This window comes from Myodes glareolus, chromosome 18 (assembly GCF_982192425.1).
Source record: "Myodes glareolus chromosome 18, mMyoGla1.1, whole genome shotgun sequence".
Classification (NCBI taxonomy): Eukaryota; Metazoa; Chordata; class Mammalia; order Rodentia; family Cricetidae; genus Myodes; species Myodes glareolus.
This window is the reverse complement of record NC_142043.1, coordinates 71,275,644-71,292,807: the sequence shown is the minus strand read 5'-3', so window position 1 is coordinate 71,292,807 and position 17,164 is coordinate 71,275,644. Positions and strand designations below refer to the sequence as shown.

At 48.9% G+C, this 17,164-nt stretch overlaps 2 protein-coding genes and 1 long non-coding RNA gene across 4 annotated transcripts; 2 read left to right on the top strand and 1 right to left on the bottom strand.

Annotated features, from left to right (window-relative positions):
- Positions 1-6,308: 6,308 nt before the first annotated feature.
- Positions 6,309-8,433, bottom strand: LOC146890919 (uncharacterized). Its single transcript, XR_014998422.2, has 2 exons — positions 8,297-8,433; positions 6,309-6,430 (listed from the first exon to the last, which is right to left on the bottom strand). It is a non-coding gene; the product is annotated as an uncharacterized LOC146890919 (long non-coding RNA).
- LOC125403117 (patr class I histocompatibility antigen, A-2 alpha chain-like) lies at positions 7,356-12,149 on the top strand. The gene is made up of 6 exons (XM_048438314.3): positions 7,356-7,425; positions 7,644-7,916; positions 8,091-8,366; positions 8,944-9,219; positions 9,335-9,440; positions 11,050-12,149. The coding sequence occupies exons 1-5, from the start codon at positions 7,356-7,358 to the stop codon at positions 9,436-9,438; spliced, it is 999 nt and encodes a 332-aa protein (XP_048294271.3). The 3' UTR covers positions 9,439-9,440; positions 11,050-12,149.
- Positions 12,150-13,816: 1,667 nt separating this feature from the next.
- Positions 13,817-16,931, top strand: LOC125403124 (class I histocompatibility antigen, Gogo-B*0103 alpha chain-like). 2 transcript variants are annotated; one of them, XM_048438331.3, is made up of 6 exons: positions 13,817-13,963; positions 14,166-14,441; positions 14,684-14,959; positions 15,461-15,736; positions 15,820-15,927; positions 16,636-16,931. In XM_048438331.3, the coding sequence occupies exons 1-6, from the start codon at positions 13,900-13,902 to the stop codon at positions 16,638-16,640; spliced, it is 1,005 nt and encodes a 334-aa protein (XP_048294288.3). In that variant the 5' UTR covers positions 13,817-13,899; the 3' UTR covers positions 16,641-16,931. The 2 variants fall into 2 exon arrangements, with proteins under 2 accessions (XP_048294288.3, XP_048294287.3); XM_048438330.3 differs by having other exon boundaries at positions 13,885-13,963; positions 15,834-15,927.
- The last annotated feature ends 233 nt before the right edge of the window (positions 16,932-17,164 follow it).

Here is a 17,164-nt window from a genome sequence, read left to right as displayed (position 1 = left end):
CAATTTGTGGTACAAAGAAGACAATGAGAACCTCAAAATCAGGGACCAGAAATAGACATTTCAGTGAGGGCCATAGGTCTCCATTCCCCACTTTTTCTTTGAATATGTCTATGATACCAGCATCTGGGATTGGAATTAAGGGTATTGTGAACAGAAACAGGGGAACAGGGATTCAGCTCAAGCAATTCATCCCCAGACAATGCTCACAAGAGGCCAGGTCCTCCAAGGGTAGGTCTAATTGAGGAAGCAGGGCTCTAGAAAGACGGCTCCCAGGAGCTAATCTTTCTACTGCTCAACCCACCAGGCCTCCGTCATTCCCACTGGGGACGAACACTCCACAGCACACAGGATGAGGACACCTATGCCCTGTGCCCTCCATCTGGTGCTCGCTGTTCCTTGAGGAGCTTGACTCTGAAGTCAGCAGGTGGGGTCAGGCGCCTCTGCAGGGGGATGTGGGGGTGAATCAGCACAGAAGCCATGCCTCGCTTTGCCCCATCGCACCCTCCCTGCTCCACCAACTGGGTGGTTCCTGCCCAGTTACCTTCCTCATTCAGTCCAGAGCTACACCTCCCCACCCCGCTCTGATGTGAGATGTCCTTCTGCCTATGAGTTGCTTTTTATTGGTTAATGAACAGAGCTGATTTGGCCAATGACTTAGCAGCGTAAAGCCAGGCCGTAAATCTAAACAGAGACAGAAAGAGAGAGTAGGTGGAGTCAAGAGAGACGCCATGCAAAGGAGAAAGACACCAGAACATTACTGGTAAGCTATAGTCTCATGACGATACATAGATTAATAGAAATGGGCTAATTTCAGATGTAAGAGCTAGCTAGAAATACACCTAAGCCATTGGCCAAACAGTGTTGTAATTAATATAGTTTCTGTGTGATTATTAGGGTCTGGGTGACCGGGAAATGAAAGTGCAATCTCCGTTTACACTTCTCCTCTCCAGGTCCAAGCCTGAACAAGGCATTCTGGGAAAAGGATGGGGTCTCACCATACAACCTTCCCAGGTTCACCCTTCAGTGTGTTATTTCTACACCTTGACGGCCTTCTGTTCCTGTTGTGTGGATGACACTCAGTCTGTGAGATTCCACAGAAATAGGACTAAGCCATTGGGCCCCACAGTGGAGAAGGGGTGTTAGATTTCAAAGAAAAACTGAGGAAATTGCTCAGCATCTCTGACCAGACTTCTGCGAGTGAGTGACCCTGGTTCAAAGGTCAGAACCCCTCCAAGTCGCCCCTTACCTGGGGGAGAGTCCCCATCAAACTGACTTGTGGAGACTCTGGAACCTGGAGGGACTTGGTGACCAGACCGAGTTTTGGGTGCACTTTAGGATCAAAAAGGCCTTGGGGCAGTTGCGTGGAGGTGAGTCTGACTTTGTGTAAGGTGTTAATTGGCAGCGAATCTGACAGCAATGGCAGGATATTACAACCTAAAGAACGTACATGACTGTGGCTTGGGCTTGTGACGTGACTGAGGGTACCGGCAGTTTACCTACCCTGGTCACAGATGTGGCACCCTGAAGGAGGACCCGAACTCCTGGACTACAGACAGCAAGGCAACAAGATTTATCACGTCTGACGTGGAAGAGGAGGAATAAAGAGAAGGAAGGGGCAGGGTCTGAGAGCTTGTCTCTCTGGGGATTTCAAGCCGGAGCTATGTACACGCCCCGACCCATAAGATGAGAGAGATATTCACACCTAAGTGCTTACTCAGCTGGGGCCTCCATGCAGAGATTTACTCTCTTGTAAAGCGCGTAGAAAATGATGTACGATGCAGATAATAGAGTTCAGACTCCCAGCAGAGTTATGGAGGAGGTCCCTGCCGGTCACAGACACGCGGGAGGCCAGTTAGTCCTCTCCATGTACAACATTGCATTGTGTTTCCTCATCCTTCCCTGGGTTTGCAGTTCCACTTCTGGAGACTTCTGAGAGATAAGGATCGAGGGGTGGCACTCTGAACCTCCCATGAATCTGCTTCCGACCTGGATTCTCACAAAGGTCAAAGACAAGGAACCTCTGTTCAGGTCGATAGTACGCACTGTGGGGCCTGATCCCGGAGATTTGCGTGGACTGCTATTACCCCTCCATTAGTCCCATCTCCTATCTGATTTGATCAGGTCATGTTTTGCTTCTTCCCAGGCAAGACCAAGGCTAGGATGCAGAGGCTTCTGTCAAAGATTTATACAGATGTGACCCTGTAGGGCCTGTGGGACAGGGGCAGAGTCGCAGGGTAATGTTCTGGGTTATCCTGATTCTCAGGACTGAGGCAGTTTGAACAAGTGATGGGCTCCTCAGAGTGTCGCCACTCACGGACCCTGATGTGAATTTATTTCTTGTTCTTTCCTTTACAGCATGGGACAACCATAGAGAAGTTGTTCTGGTCCTCCCTTTCCCTGTGTTCCTTCCAGAGCTCCTGGCTTTTCATTCAGCCATCGGCATCTGGTCGTGTCTGAGTATCTGTCTCCCATCAGTGCTGGGTTCTCAAGGGAGGAATCCAGTCCAGTCCAGAGCACTGAGACCTCCCTACGCTGAGCCTCTCTGTTTCCAGCCCTCCCTCTCTTCCAGCAAAGGCTGCCTTAGAAGTCTCCACCACTGACAGAACTTAAGATTTCATTGAACTGCAATGTCATTCTTCTATGAGTATACCGTTTTGCAATTTCTTGCCAGGGTGGATGATTCATTCATGTACTAGAAACGAGTAAAATCCATAGAGAAAATTACGTGCGATAACCTTACGGAATCTGTGTTTGCTGCACCAAATGCATGGTCTTTGGTAACAATTCACTGGCAGTGTGAAACCAGGTGCATGAGAGAGGAGGAGTAGGAGGAGAGAGAGAGGAGAGAGGGAGAGGAGAGAGAACTGTGTGGGGTATGAAGTCTGAATACAGTTTCACCTGCTGAGAGAGACAGAGACAGAGAGACAGAGACAGACAGAGATAGAGACAGAGAGAGAGAGGGAGGGAGGGAGGGAAGGAGGGAGGGAGGGAACTGTGTGGGGGTATGAAGTCTGAATACAGTCTCATCTGCCTGCTGCTTGTAGCCTTGATGCCCTTGGTGTTCCTTCCTGGGTTCCCAGACATCTGCTGCACACCGGGCAATTCTATGCAATTTCACATCACTAGAGACAGTATTCCTACCACGAGGCAGTCCTTCATGGATTGGGTCTCGGGTGCTGCTCACACTCTAGCCATGCACTGGGCAGTCTGGATACTGACCTGGCCCCTGTGAGGACCTTTCTGGTGTTAGTGAGCCCACACTTGGCCACCTGTGTTAATGGTCTGCACAGACTCTGGGCCTGGGAGATTTCTACCACACTGAAGTCTGCATGGTCTGGGTCAGTTTCCTTCCTTACTGTGTGTGGGAACCCTGCCAGGTCCCAGCACATATTCCCATGCAATGCTCCGACTGTCCCCGGAGTGCAGTCACTGGAGGGTCTGGGGCTAACAAGCCACCAGCTTAGCAGAAGTCTCTGAAAAATGGCACTTGGCCACTGCTCTGGTTGGGTACTGAAGGGAGATGGTTTTCCAGTATCTCTCCTGCTCTCCTGCTGTGGCTGTTTGCAACTTTTGTTTCCCTTGCTCCCTCTCTCCCACCTTAAAATATCTGTTACTGAGAGAGCAATGAAGATTTTCAGGGAGCTTCTGTCTTTCCCATAGCTCTGGTCCCTTCTACTAGGAGAAGGTGCTCTCTAGACCCACCAAATCCCTCCTTCGTGAACTCGTGACTTTTTTATAGTGGTATATTATTTGTGTTTTAATAAATAAAAGCTTGCCTAAAGATCAGAATGCAAAGCAGCCACACTGGTTAGCCATAGAGGCCAGGCAGTGATGGTGCACGCCTTTAACCCCAGCAGCCACACTAGTTAGCCATGGAGGCTGGGCAGTGGTGGTGCACGCCTTTAACCCCAGCAGTAGAGAGGAATATAAAATGGGAGGAGATAGGTCTCAGCTCAGTCTCATTGTGAGATTCCTGGAAGCAAGGATCGCCCATTCAGTCTGAAGTAAAGTAACAGCCAGTGGCTGGCCGCATTGCTTTTCTGATCTGTCTCTGGGTTTTCATTATTAGTGCTACACTTTTTCCTTCTGCCTTGTAAAGTTTTATTTCATAGTTTGATGACACGCTAAAGGATTCTAGCCATCACTCACAGCTTCTGATAGTTTTGTCCAAATCACCCCAACTATTCCTGGCAGATTTTCTTGTGTGCCCGTGCGGCGTGTGCCAGCCCCATCAGGTTTTGTTGCGTACTCTGCCGAGTTAGACCTGTCCTCAGCACTGCTCACGAGCCTGGGGTCACTCTCCTTTGTGTGTCCCTTGTCTCTGACAGCAGCAGAGGATGTTTCTGTCTGTCACTGCTTCACATGAAGGAACCGGAACACAGGACTCTTTGTGGTGCTGACGACAGAATTCTTCGGGGGTCAAAACCTGGTTTCTGACAGCCCTAATAAGCTAGTCATGGCCACACACTTACAATAAGCCTATTGAAGTGGTGAGGACAGAGCAAAGGAGAAAAAGGAGATTAGGGAACAGGGAAGAGGGCCAAAGAGCTCAGTGACCCCCAGATGCCCACCAAGTTCATCTTTCGGATCCTGGCATGCGGTTTAGTTTAAGTACGTGACAGGAGGACCTTGCCCTGTCTGTTCTCTAACATTTCCTCTAATTTATTTATTTGTTTATTTATTTTTGCTATGTAAACTAGAGATTTCTGGTCATCACTCACCTCTCCTGATGGCTGTTGTCCAACTTCCCCCAGTACGTTCTCTGGAGATTCTATCAGACTGTGCATGTGTGTTCCCCTCCATCACGGATCTTCACGGCCAAGGCCTCCTGCCTCCACCTCCCAAGTGTGCTGACCTGGGTTGCCATGACACCCACACCACTGTCTATTTATCCATGTCTAGAAAAGAGTGTAGTAATTTATCAGATGAGACTTGTAGACAGAAATATAAAAATTACTATGTGAATTTTGTTGTTGTTCTTTTGAGAAAACAATCTCCTGTAACTCAGGAAAGCCTTGACCTCTTCTGCTTCCCAAGTGCTAGGATAACGGCATGCCCCATCCTGCCTGGTTTCACTGGAAGGACTCGGCTAATACATTATTAGAGAATATTTTTAATGCAAATGATAAAATGGCCTGGGGAAGTGTAATAGCCTTATGTTCATGGAATTCATGCCAATTTAAAAGAATCAAAGAGAACTTAGAATTCCATAGACTTCCATACTTAAATATGGCCAAGTTCTCAACAATGACCTAACCATACCCCTCTAGATCAGCAGTTCTCACCCTGTGGACTGTGACCTTTGGCAAACTTCTATCTCCAAAAATATGCAATTTATAACAGGAGCAAAATTGCAGTTATGGATCAGCAAGGAAAACAGTTTTATGGTTAAGGGTCACCAAAACAAGATGAACCATACTAAGGGGCACAGCATTCAGAAGGTTGAGGACCACTGCTCTAATCTGTTGACTAACTTTTGCCAGCAGCAGAGGGAAGGCCATAAATAAGAGATCAGAAAACACGTTGTCACTAAGGAATCTCCAGAAGCTTGTTCCAAGCTCTGTAATGGAAAACCTCAGCTCCAGCCAGATCGCCGGAGGCAGAGTGCTGAAAGGACATCTCAGCCAGCCCCGTGACCTGAGCCGCTGACCAGGACTGAACTCAGAGGCACCACTGCAGATGGCAGGAACAGTGGTTCTTGCTAACTTCATAGAACTGTACACCAGCCAGTCTACACTCCCCTCGTTCACAAGAAGTGGGCCTCCTCCCAGGAAGCTGAAAACAGAAACCGCCTTGCTAAACAACTTCTCAAACTGTTGCACCTGCGTCCCCTGCGCCACACAGCTGGTGGAGCCCTTCTTCCCGCCCGCTCTGCACTCCTTCGCATCATAGTTAGAGGTGCATTGTCTTCCTCCTCCACCATGAAAAGTGTAAACGTTAATTCATCGCCCACCAACCCTTCCCTAGACGACTCCAACAAAGATAAAATCTAAGCTCTCAAGATAGCACTTGATCTCTTCACCATCAGTTAAGACTTCTTAAGGCTTCCAAAAGCTTTCTATGAAATGTGTGACCAGATTAAAGACTGAGTTTTTGATTACTAGTACTTAAAGGAGTTGGTCAAAGAAGCCCTACTTTAAAGTAAGATTCATTCACATAGCATCCAGTCAATACACAAGACTCCCTCTGCGCGTGGGTGAGGAGGACTCAGTGTTGTTTCGAGTCCACAGTGTAAAGAATCTTGAGAAAGTACCGCCTGTCCCAATTTGGTGACATATCAATGAGAAAAAAAAATCACAATTAGCCCACTTTGTTGGTGCATTGCTTTAATCCCAGGAATGTAGAGCCAGGAGCAGGCCGATCGCTGAGTTCTAGGTCATTCTGGTCTACATAGCCACTTCCAGGTCAGCCAGGGCTTCACACTGGGACCCTGCCTCAAAAGAAAACTACAGTTATTTGAAGATGTTCATGAGACCATTTCTGCTGGGCCTGGGGAGATGGTTCAGCCACGAAGTGCCCTTGCTGCCCTTGCAGAGGACCTGAATTGATTTCCCAGCACAAGTCCCTGGAACTCCAGCTCCAGGGTTTCCCAAAGCCTCTTCTGGGTCTTATGAATTCATACTCCTTGCATATACACAGAGACACACAAAAATACATACAAATAAACGGGAATCTTAACATTGTTTCTCCTAAAAATATGCCTGTGAGACTGTATTTTTCTGCAATTCAAAGGAAACAAAACTGTTACAAAGGAAACACAAACCCCACACCATTTGTAGTGGGAAGGATGAAGATGAGGATGACGAGATGTCAAAAAGCCGACAAGACCTTTGCACAGCATCATTCCATTTTGGAAAACAGTTCTTTCTCTGTTTATTCTACTTACTTGAAATCGGCTGTTAATGTCCACGCTGAATCAAATGTCTCAAACCCTCTCATTCCTAACGGCAAACATGAATTGGTGTAATCCACAGGTGTACAGTCCCCATTGATGGCTACACCATGTCTAAGCCGTGTACAGATTTTGACACCAAAACCTTTGAGAATTACTTACTGACTTTCTGGGCTCTGGGTTAGGACTCAAGGATGCTGTGAGCAGAAGCAGGACGTGGGGATCAGGGTAAAACAACTTGTGTTCAGACATTGATCCCAGGATACCAGACCGCAGAACTGGGTCCGAAGCAGGGCCCTAAGGATTTCTTTTCCAAGAGTCCATCTCTCCATGACCCAGCCCACCAGATGTACATCACCACCTTTGGGAATTCTTAGAGAAGCCGGCCAGTCAGCCTCCTCCACATCAGACTTATAAAGAGAAGCGATACCGGTCCTGGCTGAGATGCCACTCATCTCGGAGGATGAGGACACCTAGACTCTCTGCCCTTCTGCTGCTGGTGCTGGCCTTGCCGCTGACCCAGAACTGTGCAGGTGGGTGTGGGACCTGAAGGGAAATGACCTCTAGGGAAGCAGGGTGCCACATTGGAAATCCTCATCTTTGCTTCTCCTCCATTGCCTAACCAGACCTTTCTGCTCCCTCATCTGTAGGACACCTGTCCCTCTCCCTTCACCACCCCTGCTCTCTTCCCTTCCCAGTCCACCAGCCAGCCCTGGGCCCAGGTCAGGGTCTCAGTGCGCATCATCCCCAGGCTCACACTGGCTGCAGTTTTTCGACACCGTGGTTTATGGACCGGACATCTGGGAGCCACGGTGCATCTACGTCAGCTACGTTGATACCACACAGGTCCAGGGATTCGATAGCAAAGCAGCGACTGTAAGAGTGCAACCTCGGGCTCCCTGGATGGAGCAGGAGCCGCCTGAGTATTGGTACAATCAAACGGAGGAAGCCCTGTACCAGTCACAGAACGACCGAAAGCTTTTTCGGGTCCTGATGAAGTACTACGGACACAGCAAGGATGGCGGTGAGTCATCCCCGATCTGTGGTCACAACCCCTCCATGTCCAATTAGCTCCACTCCGGATCTCCAGGTCCAGGGTTAAGTCGAGGACTGTGATCCGGGAACAGGGTTAGTTTGGGACAAAATCCCGGGAGGGGGAGAAGCAGCAGTGACTGATAGTTGAACGGGGGCGGGGCAGAATATCACACCCTACAGAAGGTGTATGGCTGCACTGTGGAAAATAATGGGAACTTCCTCCGAGGGCACTATCAAGTCACCTACTATGGCCACGATTACATCGCCCTGAATGAGAACTTGAGCTCCTGGACTGCAGAGGGCAAGGTAGCTCAAATCCTAAAAGGCGTCTGGGTGGAAGAGGCAGAGGCAGAATACTGGAGGACTTACCTGCCGGGGGATTGCGTGAAAATGCTTCGTAGATTCCTGGACCTTGGGAAGGAGACATTGCTGCGCTCTGGTAAGAGGGGCGCTTGCCAACTCCTTCTTCTGAGATTAGAACTCCTGTCTCCTGAGGCCTCCTCCCTCAGCAGGGAGCAGCTGGAGTATTTACACTGTCTTGCATCAAAGGCATAAGACTGCTCCTGAGTTTCCTGACTCAACATAAGAGAGAAACTCTCCAGAGGATTCGCCCTTCCCCCAGGATAGTCCAGGGTGTCAATTAGACAGCCGGTCTCTTCCACAGCCGCACTGCGAATTAGGGCCTCTCTTCAGGCCTGTTCACTGTCCATGCACAATGACACTGAATGTCTGACTCCGGGGTTGCTGAGTTTCTTAAGCCCTCCCCCGCCTCCTCCACCCAGTCAGAACCAGAAGTCAGAAGTCTGTTTACCTAGAGTGAGATTCAGAGCCTTCAGCTCTGTGCTGGCTCACGATCATTCTGAAAATTTCCGAGGAATTCCTCATCCAGATCCCGAGTTTAGGCTGCTGTGTGAGTTCTGCTCCCCTCCACCTCTCCCACCCTTTCGGGGGATGGTCACATAAGCACTGCTCGATCCCCAGGAGGAATGCCTGAATTCTCCAATTGCTCCCCTCAGACCCTCCCCAAACATATGTGACCCGTCAAGTTAGACCCGGAGGGAATGTCACCCTGAAGTGCTGGGCCCTGAATTTCTACCCTGCTGACATCACCCTGACCTGGCAGAGAGATGGGAACAACCACACCCAGGATATGGAGGTGATAGAGACCAGGCCTGCAGGAGATGGAACCTTCCAGAAGTGGGCAGCTGTGGTGGTTCCTTCTGGAGAGGAGCTGAGATACACATGCCATGTGAACCATGAGGGGTTCCCTGAGCCCCTGATCCTGACATGGGGTAAGGAGTGGGTGTGGTGAGCAAGAGTCTGTTGTCAGGGAATGAAGAACCAGGGTGGGATCAGGGTTGAGAGCGAGGGTCAGAGCCCTCACTCTTTCTTCCTCTCGTTCACCAGAACCTCCTCCACCAAACTTCTTCCTCATGGCGATTCTTACTGGCCTGGTTCTTGGAGCTTTGGTTATGGGAGCTGTGGTGATTTTTCTGACATGGAAGAAATAGAGGTAAGGAAGGGGCAGGGTTTAAGTTCTTGTCTCCCTAAGGACTTCAAGCCCAAGCTATGAATGCACCTGTCCCATAAGAGCAAAGTTGTATCCACGTACAGGGGCCTCTATGCTGACGTTAACTCTGTTATAAAGCATAAAGGAAATAATGAACAGACCCATCACCCTCTTGTTAGAGACCTGATTCTGGTTCCCCACAGACAGATGTCACAGAAAAGGCCCCTGCTGAGAACACAGGAGGCCAGTTAGCCCTCTGTGTGTACAGTCTTCCATTGTGCCTCCTCCTCCTCCTACGGAGCTGCAGTCACAGTTCTAGAAAGGTCCCTAGGATTGGACTAGGAGTTTCCTCCCACACTCATGACTCTACGGCGTCCCTGGTCTGTTGTAGGAGGGTGCTTGTTTGTTCCTGGCTGCTCAGCCCTAAGATAAACACACAGAAGCCACATTATTTGTAATGCTGTTTGGCCAATAGCTTAAACGTATTTCTGGCTAACTCATATCTTAAATTAACCCATCTCCATTAATCTGTGCATCGCCACAAGGCTGTGGCTTATCAGGTAAAATTCCGGCGTCTGTTTCCAGTGGGGCTACATGGCGTCTCACTGACTCTGCCGTCTTTCTCCCAGCATTCAGTTTAGTTTTCCCCACCTACCTCTATTCTGCCCTGCCAAGTCTAAGACAGATTCTTTATTAACCAATGGTATTCACAGCATACAGCAGGGAATCCCACATCACAGGTCTGTCACTGGTTGGTTCTTCCCACAGGTGGGAAAGAGGCAGCTATATTTTGACTGCCAGTAATTAGTGGAAGGTGGTTCCTGAGACCCTTGCAATAGAGTAGACAGATACCCATGGGGGCGTGGCTCACACATTTCTCTCTTGGCCCTATTGGTGTGGGCTCCTAACAGGTCTTATTCTGTACTGCTTTAGGCAGGGACAGCGTCCAGGGATCTGATTAGGACAGGAAGTACCCTGAGAACAAATTTCTGAGCTGTGGTGACTCTCTTTCTGGGATCCGTGTAGTACGGCTGCCTAGTCAGTCTCACAACTTCACAATCTTAACTCAGAATTTGTTCTTAACCACTTTCTCCTAAAGTGTGAGACACCCACCTCGTGTGACTTCAAAAGCTCCTGACTTTTCTTTCCACAACTGACACCCATGTCCAAGCATATGTCTCCCGTGAGCACGCCATGAGGAATTGAGCAGACCTGAGCGTGTCTCCTCTCCACACTGACATGTGCCTTCCCCAGTCATCTCTCCTGATTCAGGAGAGGAAGGCCTGGAAACCTCCATCAGAGACCGAATTTAGTTTCCAATGAGCTACAAGTATATTCTTCCTTCTTGAAAATAAGGATGTGGCTATTTTGCTAATTTTGTTTGGTAAATTTTTCCCATGGTTCGCTTAATGGATAAACCCAGTCACAGAAAGGTGACAGAAATAGTAACTGTCTTGAGAAGCTGAAATCCACCTTTCGATCTCTTGTCCTTTTCTAGGTGTCTCTCCTTCTCGTCAGCCTCGTGTTTAAATATGTTAATGCCTCCTCCTAATAAACTTGAACTTTGCTTCATATTGGTAGTTCTTAAATTCTTTTTTTTTTTTTTTTAAAGTCAGGAATCTTATCTTTGCCTGAGGAGTAGAGGTCTCTGAACAAAACTCCTCGGCTGCCACACATGCAGCATGAAGCTGTCTTTACCTGCATCAAACAGCCCCTGCCATTGTTCCTGCTGGTGACAAGAGGCCTCCCTGAAGCGGTGCTGGTCAGCTCCCTCGACGGCCACTGAGCTGATCCACTCTACTCTCTGCTTTGCACGTCACCCATGTTCCGTCACCTTTATTAGCCAAAGACCAGCATCATGGTTTCTTTAGTTTTATGGGTGTTTTACCTGCATGTAAGCAAGTGTGTATACTATTTGCATGCCTACTGCCCATAGATGCTAGAAGAGGGCCTCAGGTCCCTGGGAACTTGGGTTACAGACAGCTGTGAGATGTTTTGGAGACATTAAGAACCACACTCAGGCCCCCTGGAACAAAAGTCAGTGCTTTTAGCTGTTGAGCCTTCTGTACAGCCTCAAGGCCCACACAGTGTTTAATGACCAATCCTGTGCCAACAATTCCCTTAGAGCCGTTCACACCCCATACTTGGGTCATATGGAACAACACACTGACTTCCAGGAAGACATCCACTGGATGCCCTAAGTCATTCCTTTTGCCTCAAGAGACCTTGCTGAGACCTGAGACAAAATTGAGATGAACTGATTCTGCAGTCACGTCTAGAGGAGAAAACTTTGTTAAGCAGAACATTCTAGATTCAAAATATGGTAAGAATTGCTGATTCTTGAGCTGGAGGGATGTCTCTGTGGTTAAGTACAGTGATTGCTCTTCTGGAGGACTGGGTTCAGTTCCCAGCACCTACATGCTGGCTAACAACCATCTGTAACCTCAGTTGCAAGGGATCCAACGACCTCTTCAAGTCCCCTCAAGCACTGAACACATGCGATGTAAAGACACATATACAGGCTAAACACCTATATCCATAAAATGAATTTTTGAAAACTTGGTGATTCTATGTATGACATGCTCCAGTATCTTGATTCTCTTTCCTATTTTTTGTTCGAGACAAGGTTTCTCTGTAGCTTTGAAGCCTGTCCTGGAATTAAACCAGGCTGGCCTTGAACTCACAAAGATCCTTCTGCCTCTGCCTCCTGAGTGCTGGGATTAAAGATGTGTGTCACCACTGCCCGGCTCTCACCGCACTTTTTCAACTGACAAAGGGCTGACAAAAAGTCCACGTCCCTCCCTGCTCCTTCCTGTGCCTTTCTATCTGTATCCTAGGTCTTCCTAGTCTCTATGACTAATTCTTATCAAATAGTTGCTGACTCCACCCCCTGATCCAAGGTTAACTTTATCAACACAGTCTCAGGATGTCAAAGTACAATCAAATATTCCACAGCATTTCTCCCTTTTTGTCTAAATAAAAAGGGAATGTATTGACTCTAACACATTAAAACTACAAACAATAAGAACAATTATCAGGTGAGAATTACATTCACAATGTTCAGTCCATTTGTATTTGGAAAAACCAGAGAAAAATACTTTATTATCTATCCTATGTTGTGCTGCACACTGTACCTTGCATGTTGGTACTGCAGCATGCAGGACCCAATGCCAAGCAAGAATAATGAAGGCAGTTCTCCTCCAACAGCCTAATGTTTGGGTTCAAAGTCAGGGTCTTGTGCATATCAGAAAACCTCGGAACATTCTGCTACTGGGCCACATCTCCAGATATGTATCATATGTAATGTATCTTATCTGTCAATATAAGTTGAATATATATTCAATTGTGAAATGTAATATTGGGAGATAAATGCAATTATATCTCTTCCATGGAACAAAGCTCAATAGAAGGATGGAAATGGCTCTTCATTTAGTATAATATAAACCTCAAATGCTCCTGTGTCTCTAGAACCCCTCCTCAGACTGATGCACACTCGGGTGCACACTATAGAGTAAAAATTATAGTAACTGCAAATATTAAGGGAGGCTTACAGACACAGATGTGCACATTATTGACCTTCACTTTATTTGACGTAACATATAGATTTGCATATGAAGCTGGCCACAGAGCCAGAAAGAGAATCAACACTCACTCCTCACTTCAAGTCCAAGGTAGAATTCATGAACCCCGTCTAAATAAATATTAATACACTTTATTTTACTGTGGTACCGAAGATGAGTATCCACAGTTATCTGATAACAGCATTAAAATATTCCGCCTTCATATTTGGATAAGGCAAGCTGATTCATACTCAACAGGAAGAGCAGGCTAAATGCAAAGTATATATGAAAATCCATCGTCTTTACTGAAACAGATTAAGGAAAAGACTTGCAAACACACAAAGTGCAAAAAGACCCACACTTCAGACCGTTCATTTGGGAAATGATTATTTCTCATAAGATTTTATTTTGTCAACGCAGTGGATTTGTTAATATCTAAATAACTGAATACATTTTAAAAGGTTTAGCTTCTAATATTATTTACACATATAACTCACAAAAACATGTTTTCCTTGGTGAAACTTATTAAATCTTATGAGCACATGGAGATCCTGAGACCAGGAAGTCTGAGAACAGCTGACCAAGACAACTCTTGAACTGGAGTCAGAGAGACAACATGGCGAAGCTCTTGGTGCTGGAAGAGGGAAGTAAAGTTAAGGGCCCAGGTCCCTGGTCAGGAGGGCAGTTGGCTAGGACGCCAAGCCCTGGAAATTTCCCATCTCCTGCAAGTTTCACTTCCTGGTCTCCTAAACTGTGTCAGATTCTTCTGCCTAGACACTTATGACGCGATGGTAATTCCCGCTCCCATTGGGTATCCGGTTTCTGCGGATGCCAGTACGAGATTCCGGGTTCTAAAAACCCGCGCAGAGCTCCTATGTTCCCCAGATCTCTAAATATGAACGATGGCGCTGCGCACGCTGCTCCTGCTGCTGGCGGCCGCCCTGGCCCCGACCCAGACCCGCGCGGGTGAGTGCGGGGTCGGGAGGGAAATGGGCTCTGCGGGGAGGGCGGGGGCGGCACCGGGGAAGCCGAGTCCCCGCGTGGCCCAGCCGGACCCTCCCGCCCCTTCTCCACCCGCATCTCGAGCCCCTCTCCCCTCTCGGCCCCCACACCAGCTCCGGATCCTGAAAGGAAGGTGGAGCCGCCGTCAGCTCCTTGCTTCTTCTAGGCTCATATTCGCACTCACTGCGTTATTTCGGCACTGCTATGACCCAACCGGGACACAGGGAACCGCGGTTCGTCGCCTTCGGGTTCGTGGACGACACGCGGTTTGTGTGGTTCGACAGTGATGCGATGACCCCTAGAGAGGAGCCTCGGGCGCCTTGGATGGAGGAGAAACGGCCCGAGTACTGGGAGCGGCAGACTCGGATCGCCAAGGCTAACGCGCAGATTTTCCGTGAAAATCTGAGGACCCTGCTGCGCCACTACAACCAGAGCGAAGCAGGCGAGTGACCCAGATCACTTAGCCTGTGTGGCTTGGATAACCCCAAATAGTCGACCTGGCTCATAAACCTAAGGCTACTGCCCGGCGCATCTCCTAGACCCCACAGAACTAGAAAAATTCTGCAGCCTCCGGGGTAGACTCTCAACCAGTAGTGGTCCTCTCTCCCTCCCTTCCTCCATGAGGCGGGGCTAAGAGTGGCAGGCGGGGCCAGGCCTCTGGGGCTGATTCCTTTTGCCTTCCAGGGTACCACACCATCCAGTCCATGCGTGGCTGCTATATGGGCAGTGATGGGCGCTTCCTCAGCGGATACTACAGGACGGCCTATGATGGCGCCGACCACATCTCTCTGAACGAGGACCTCCATTCCTGGACTGCTGCAAACAAGGTGGCTCTGATTACCCAGCGCAAATATGAGGCGACGAATGAGGCAGAACACCACAGGGCCTACCTGAAAGTTACATGCATGGAGTGGCTCCGCAGTCATCTGGAGAAGGGAAGAGAGTTACTGCAACGTGCAGGTACTGAGTGGCAGCAAACACCTGGATCCCTGTGTAGACCTTCCTGCTTCGGGTCTCCTGCAAGGTTACCTCCCGCCCTTCTGAGCTAGCCCGGGTGAATCTTCTTGGGTTCTCTCTGGACAATTAAAGAAGCTGCCTTGCTCCCCGGGATGCAAGGTCAGTTCCTGCGGTAACTGACCACCCTCCAGCAACCTTGGACATTATTTGGAGCCTCACTTTGTTTTCTGCCCCCACTCCAGTCTTTGGGAATTTGGTCAAGCTTTTCTGAGCCACTCAGCCTCCCCCCAGGTCAGAAGTCAATGTCCCTTTCAGAGACTTGGAGCCTCTCACCCTGGGCTGGCTCGAACTGATTGTAGGATTTTTCCAAGGTAGAGAGTAACCTAGAAGCCTGGGTTTTGTGCCTCCTTTCCCATCTCAAGTGTCCTCTCTATTCTCAGGGCAGTCACATGAGCCCACTATTTCAGTGAAGGTAATGCAGTCTCTGAACCTCTGAATTCTCAGATCCCCCAAAGACACGTGTGACCTATCATCCCAGACCTGAAGGCGACATCACCCTGTGGTGCTGGGCCCTGGGCTTCTACCCTGCTGACATCACCCTGACCTGGCAGAGAGATGGAAAGGAACAGACACAGGACATGGAGCTGGTGGAGACCAGGCCTGCAGGGGATGGAACCTTCCAGAAGTGGGCAGCTGTGGTGGTGCCTTCTGGGGAGGAGCAGAGATACACATGCCATGTGTACCATGAGGGGCTGCCTGAGCCTCTGACCCTGAGATGGGGTAAGGAGGGGCAGGCTGCCAAGGAACACAGGAGCCCTCTGGAGACCCTGAGTAGAGCCAAGCCCTTTGCTTTCATTTCCCAGCTCCACCTCCTCAGCACAAGGACCCCATTGTGGGAGTCACTGCTGGCCTGCTTCTCTTTGGAGCTGTGGTCATTGCTGTGGTGTGGAGAAAGTTACCAAGGAGGAAAGGTGAGAAGATTGGGGTCTGTTTTTCATTGTGAATATGCAGGATGTATGTTTGTGTGTTTCACGCTATTAGTGTATAGGTCAAATGACAACTTTGTAGTTAGTTCTCGCCTTCTGAGTTTATGTGGGTTCTGGAGATCAAACCCAGGTCCTCGGGCTTGCATAGCAAGCGCCTCTACCCACTAAGCCACCTGTGGAGTGTGTTCCTGAGGGAATTAAAAGCCCATTAGAAGTTTGTGCCAAGATGACTGTGGCCCTGTGGACCTGGCTCCCAGCACCTACAGGTCAGAGAGCCTTCTAGAGACACTGACCTCTAAGAGGGCAGTTGGTCCTTCCTGTTCCAGCCCTATGGTGTGTTGGTCTGCGTGAAGTTCAAGCTACTTCCCCATGTCCCAGGATTTGCTGACTCTTTTAGGCTGTCTTGGCCCATGTCCATGACCTCTCACCTCTTTGTTTTCGACAAGCAGAAGTGGCAGCTGTGATCAGGGCACCTCTAAGTTTGGAATGGCTAGCCCTGAGACGCTGGCAGCAGTGTGCCCTTAGTTCCAACCCTGCATCTTCTGTGGGCATTTAAGGCATCTAAATTCTAAAACACAGGAGAACCTGAACTCAGAGCCAAGAGTGGCAGGCCCATGCTGTGGGTTTCTGGGTCTGGAATGCAGGTGGATCAATATGCAGTGACCTGCATTTTTCATGAATTTTCCTCTACAGCATGACTCCGTAACTGAGCCATACAAGGGTGAACACATACACAACATACTATGTCACGAGGAGCCCCTGACTTCTCTTTCTGCAACTGGCACCTGACTATGTCCATCTGTGTGAGATTCTGTCAGCAAAATGTGAGTCTGTTCAAGCTGGGATTAGAATTCTCCATCTGTCTAGAACAGCATCTAGATATGAATCTGTTTGGAATTCTTACCCCAGGCTTGGTTGATGGCTTAGGGTACAGCAAGTTGCTTCAAACTTGGGAGAGGAAATAAAATTTGAGAACATTCCAGAATCTACCTCTGCTGTATGGGTCTGTTTCCGGTTGGGGGAGAAGACTGGGGATCTAAACACGGATGGGGCTGTGGCCCATCTGGTGTTCAGCCACTGTAGACCTCACCTGGGTCATCTTTGCTTCTCCCACCTGAACCTTTGATCACAAGGTCCCTGCTGTGGCCCCGCACCTCATCCTGTTTGTAGGACCATACATAGTGAAGACAGCATGTGGCAGGGAAGCCTGGCATTAGGCCTA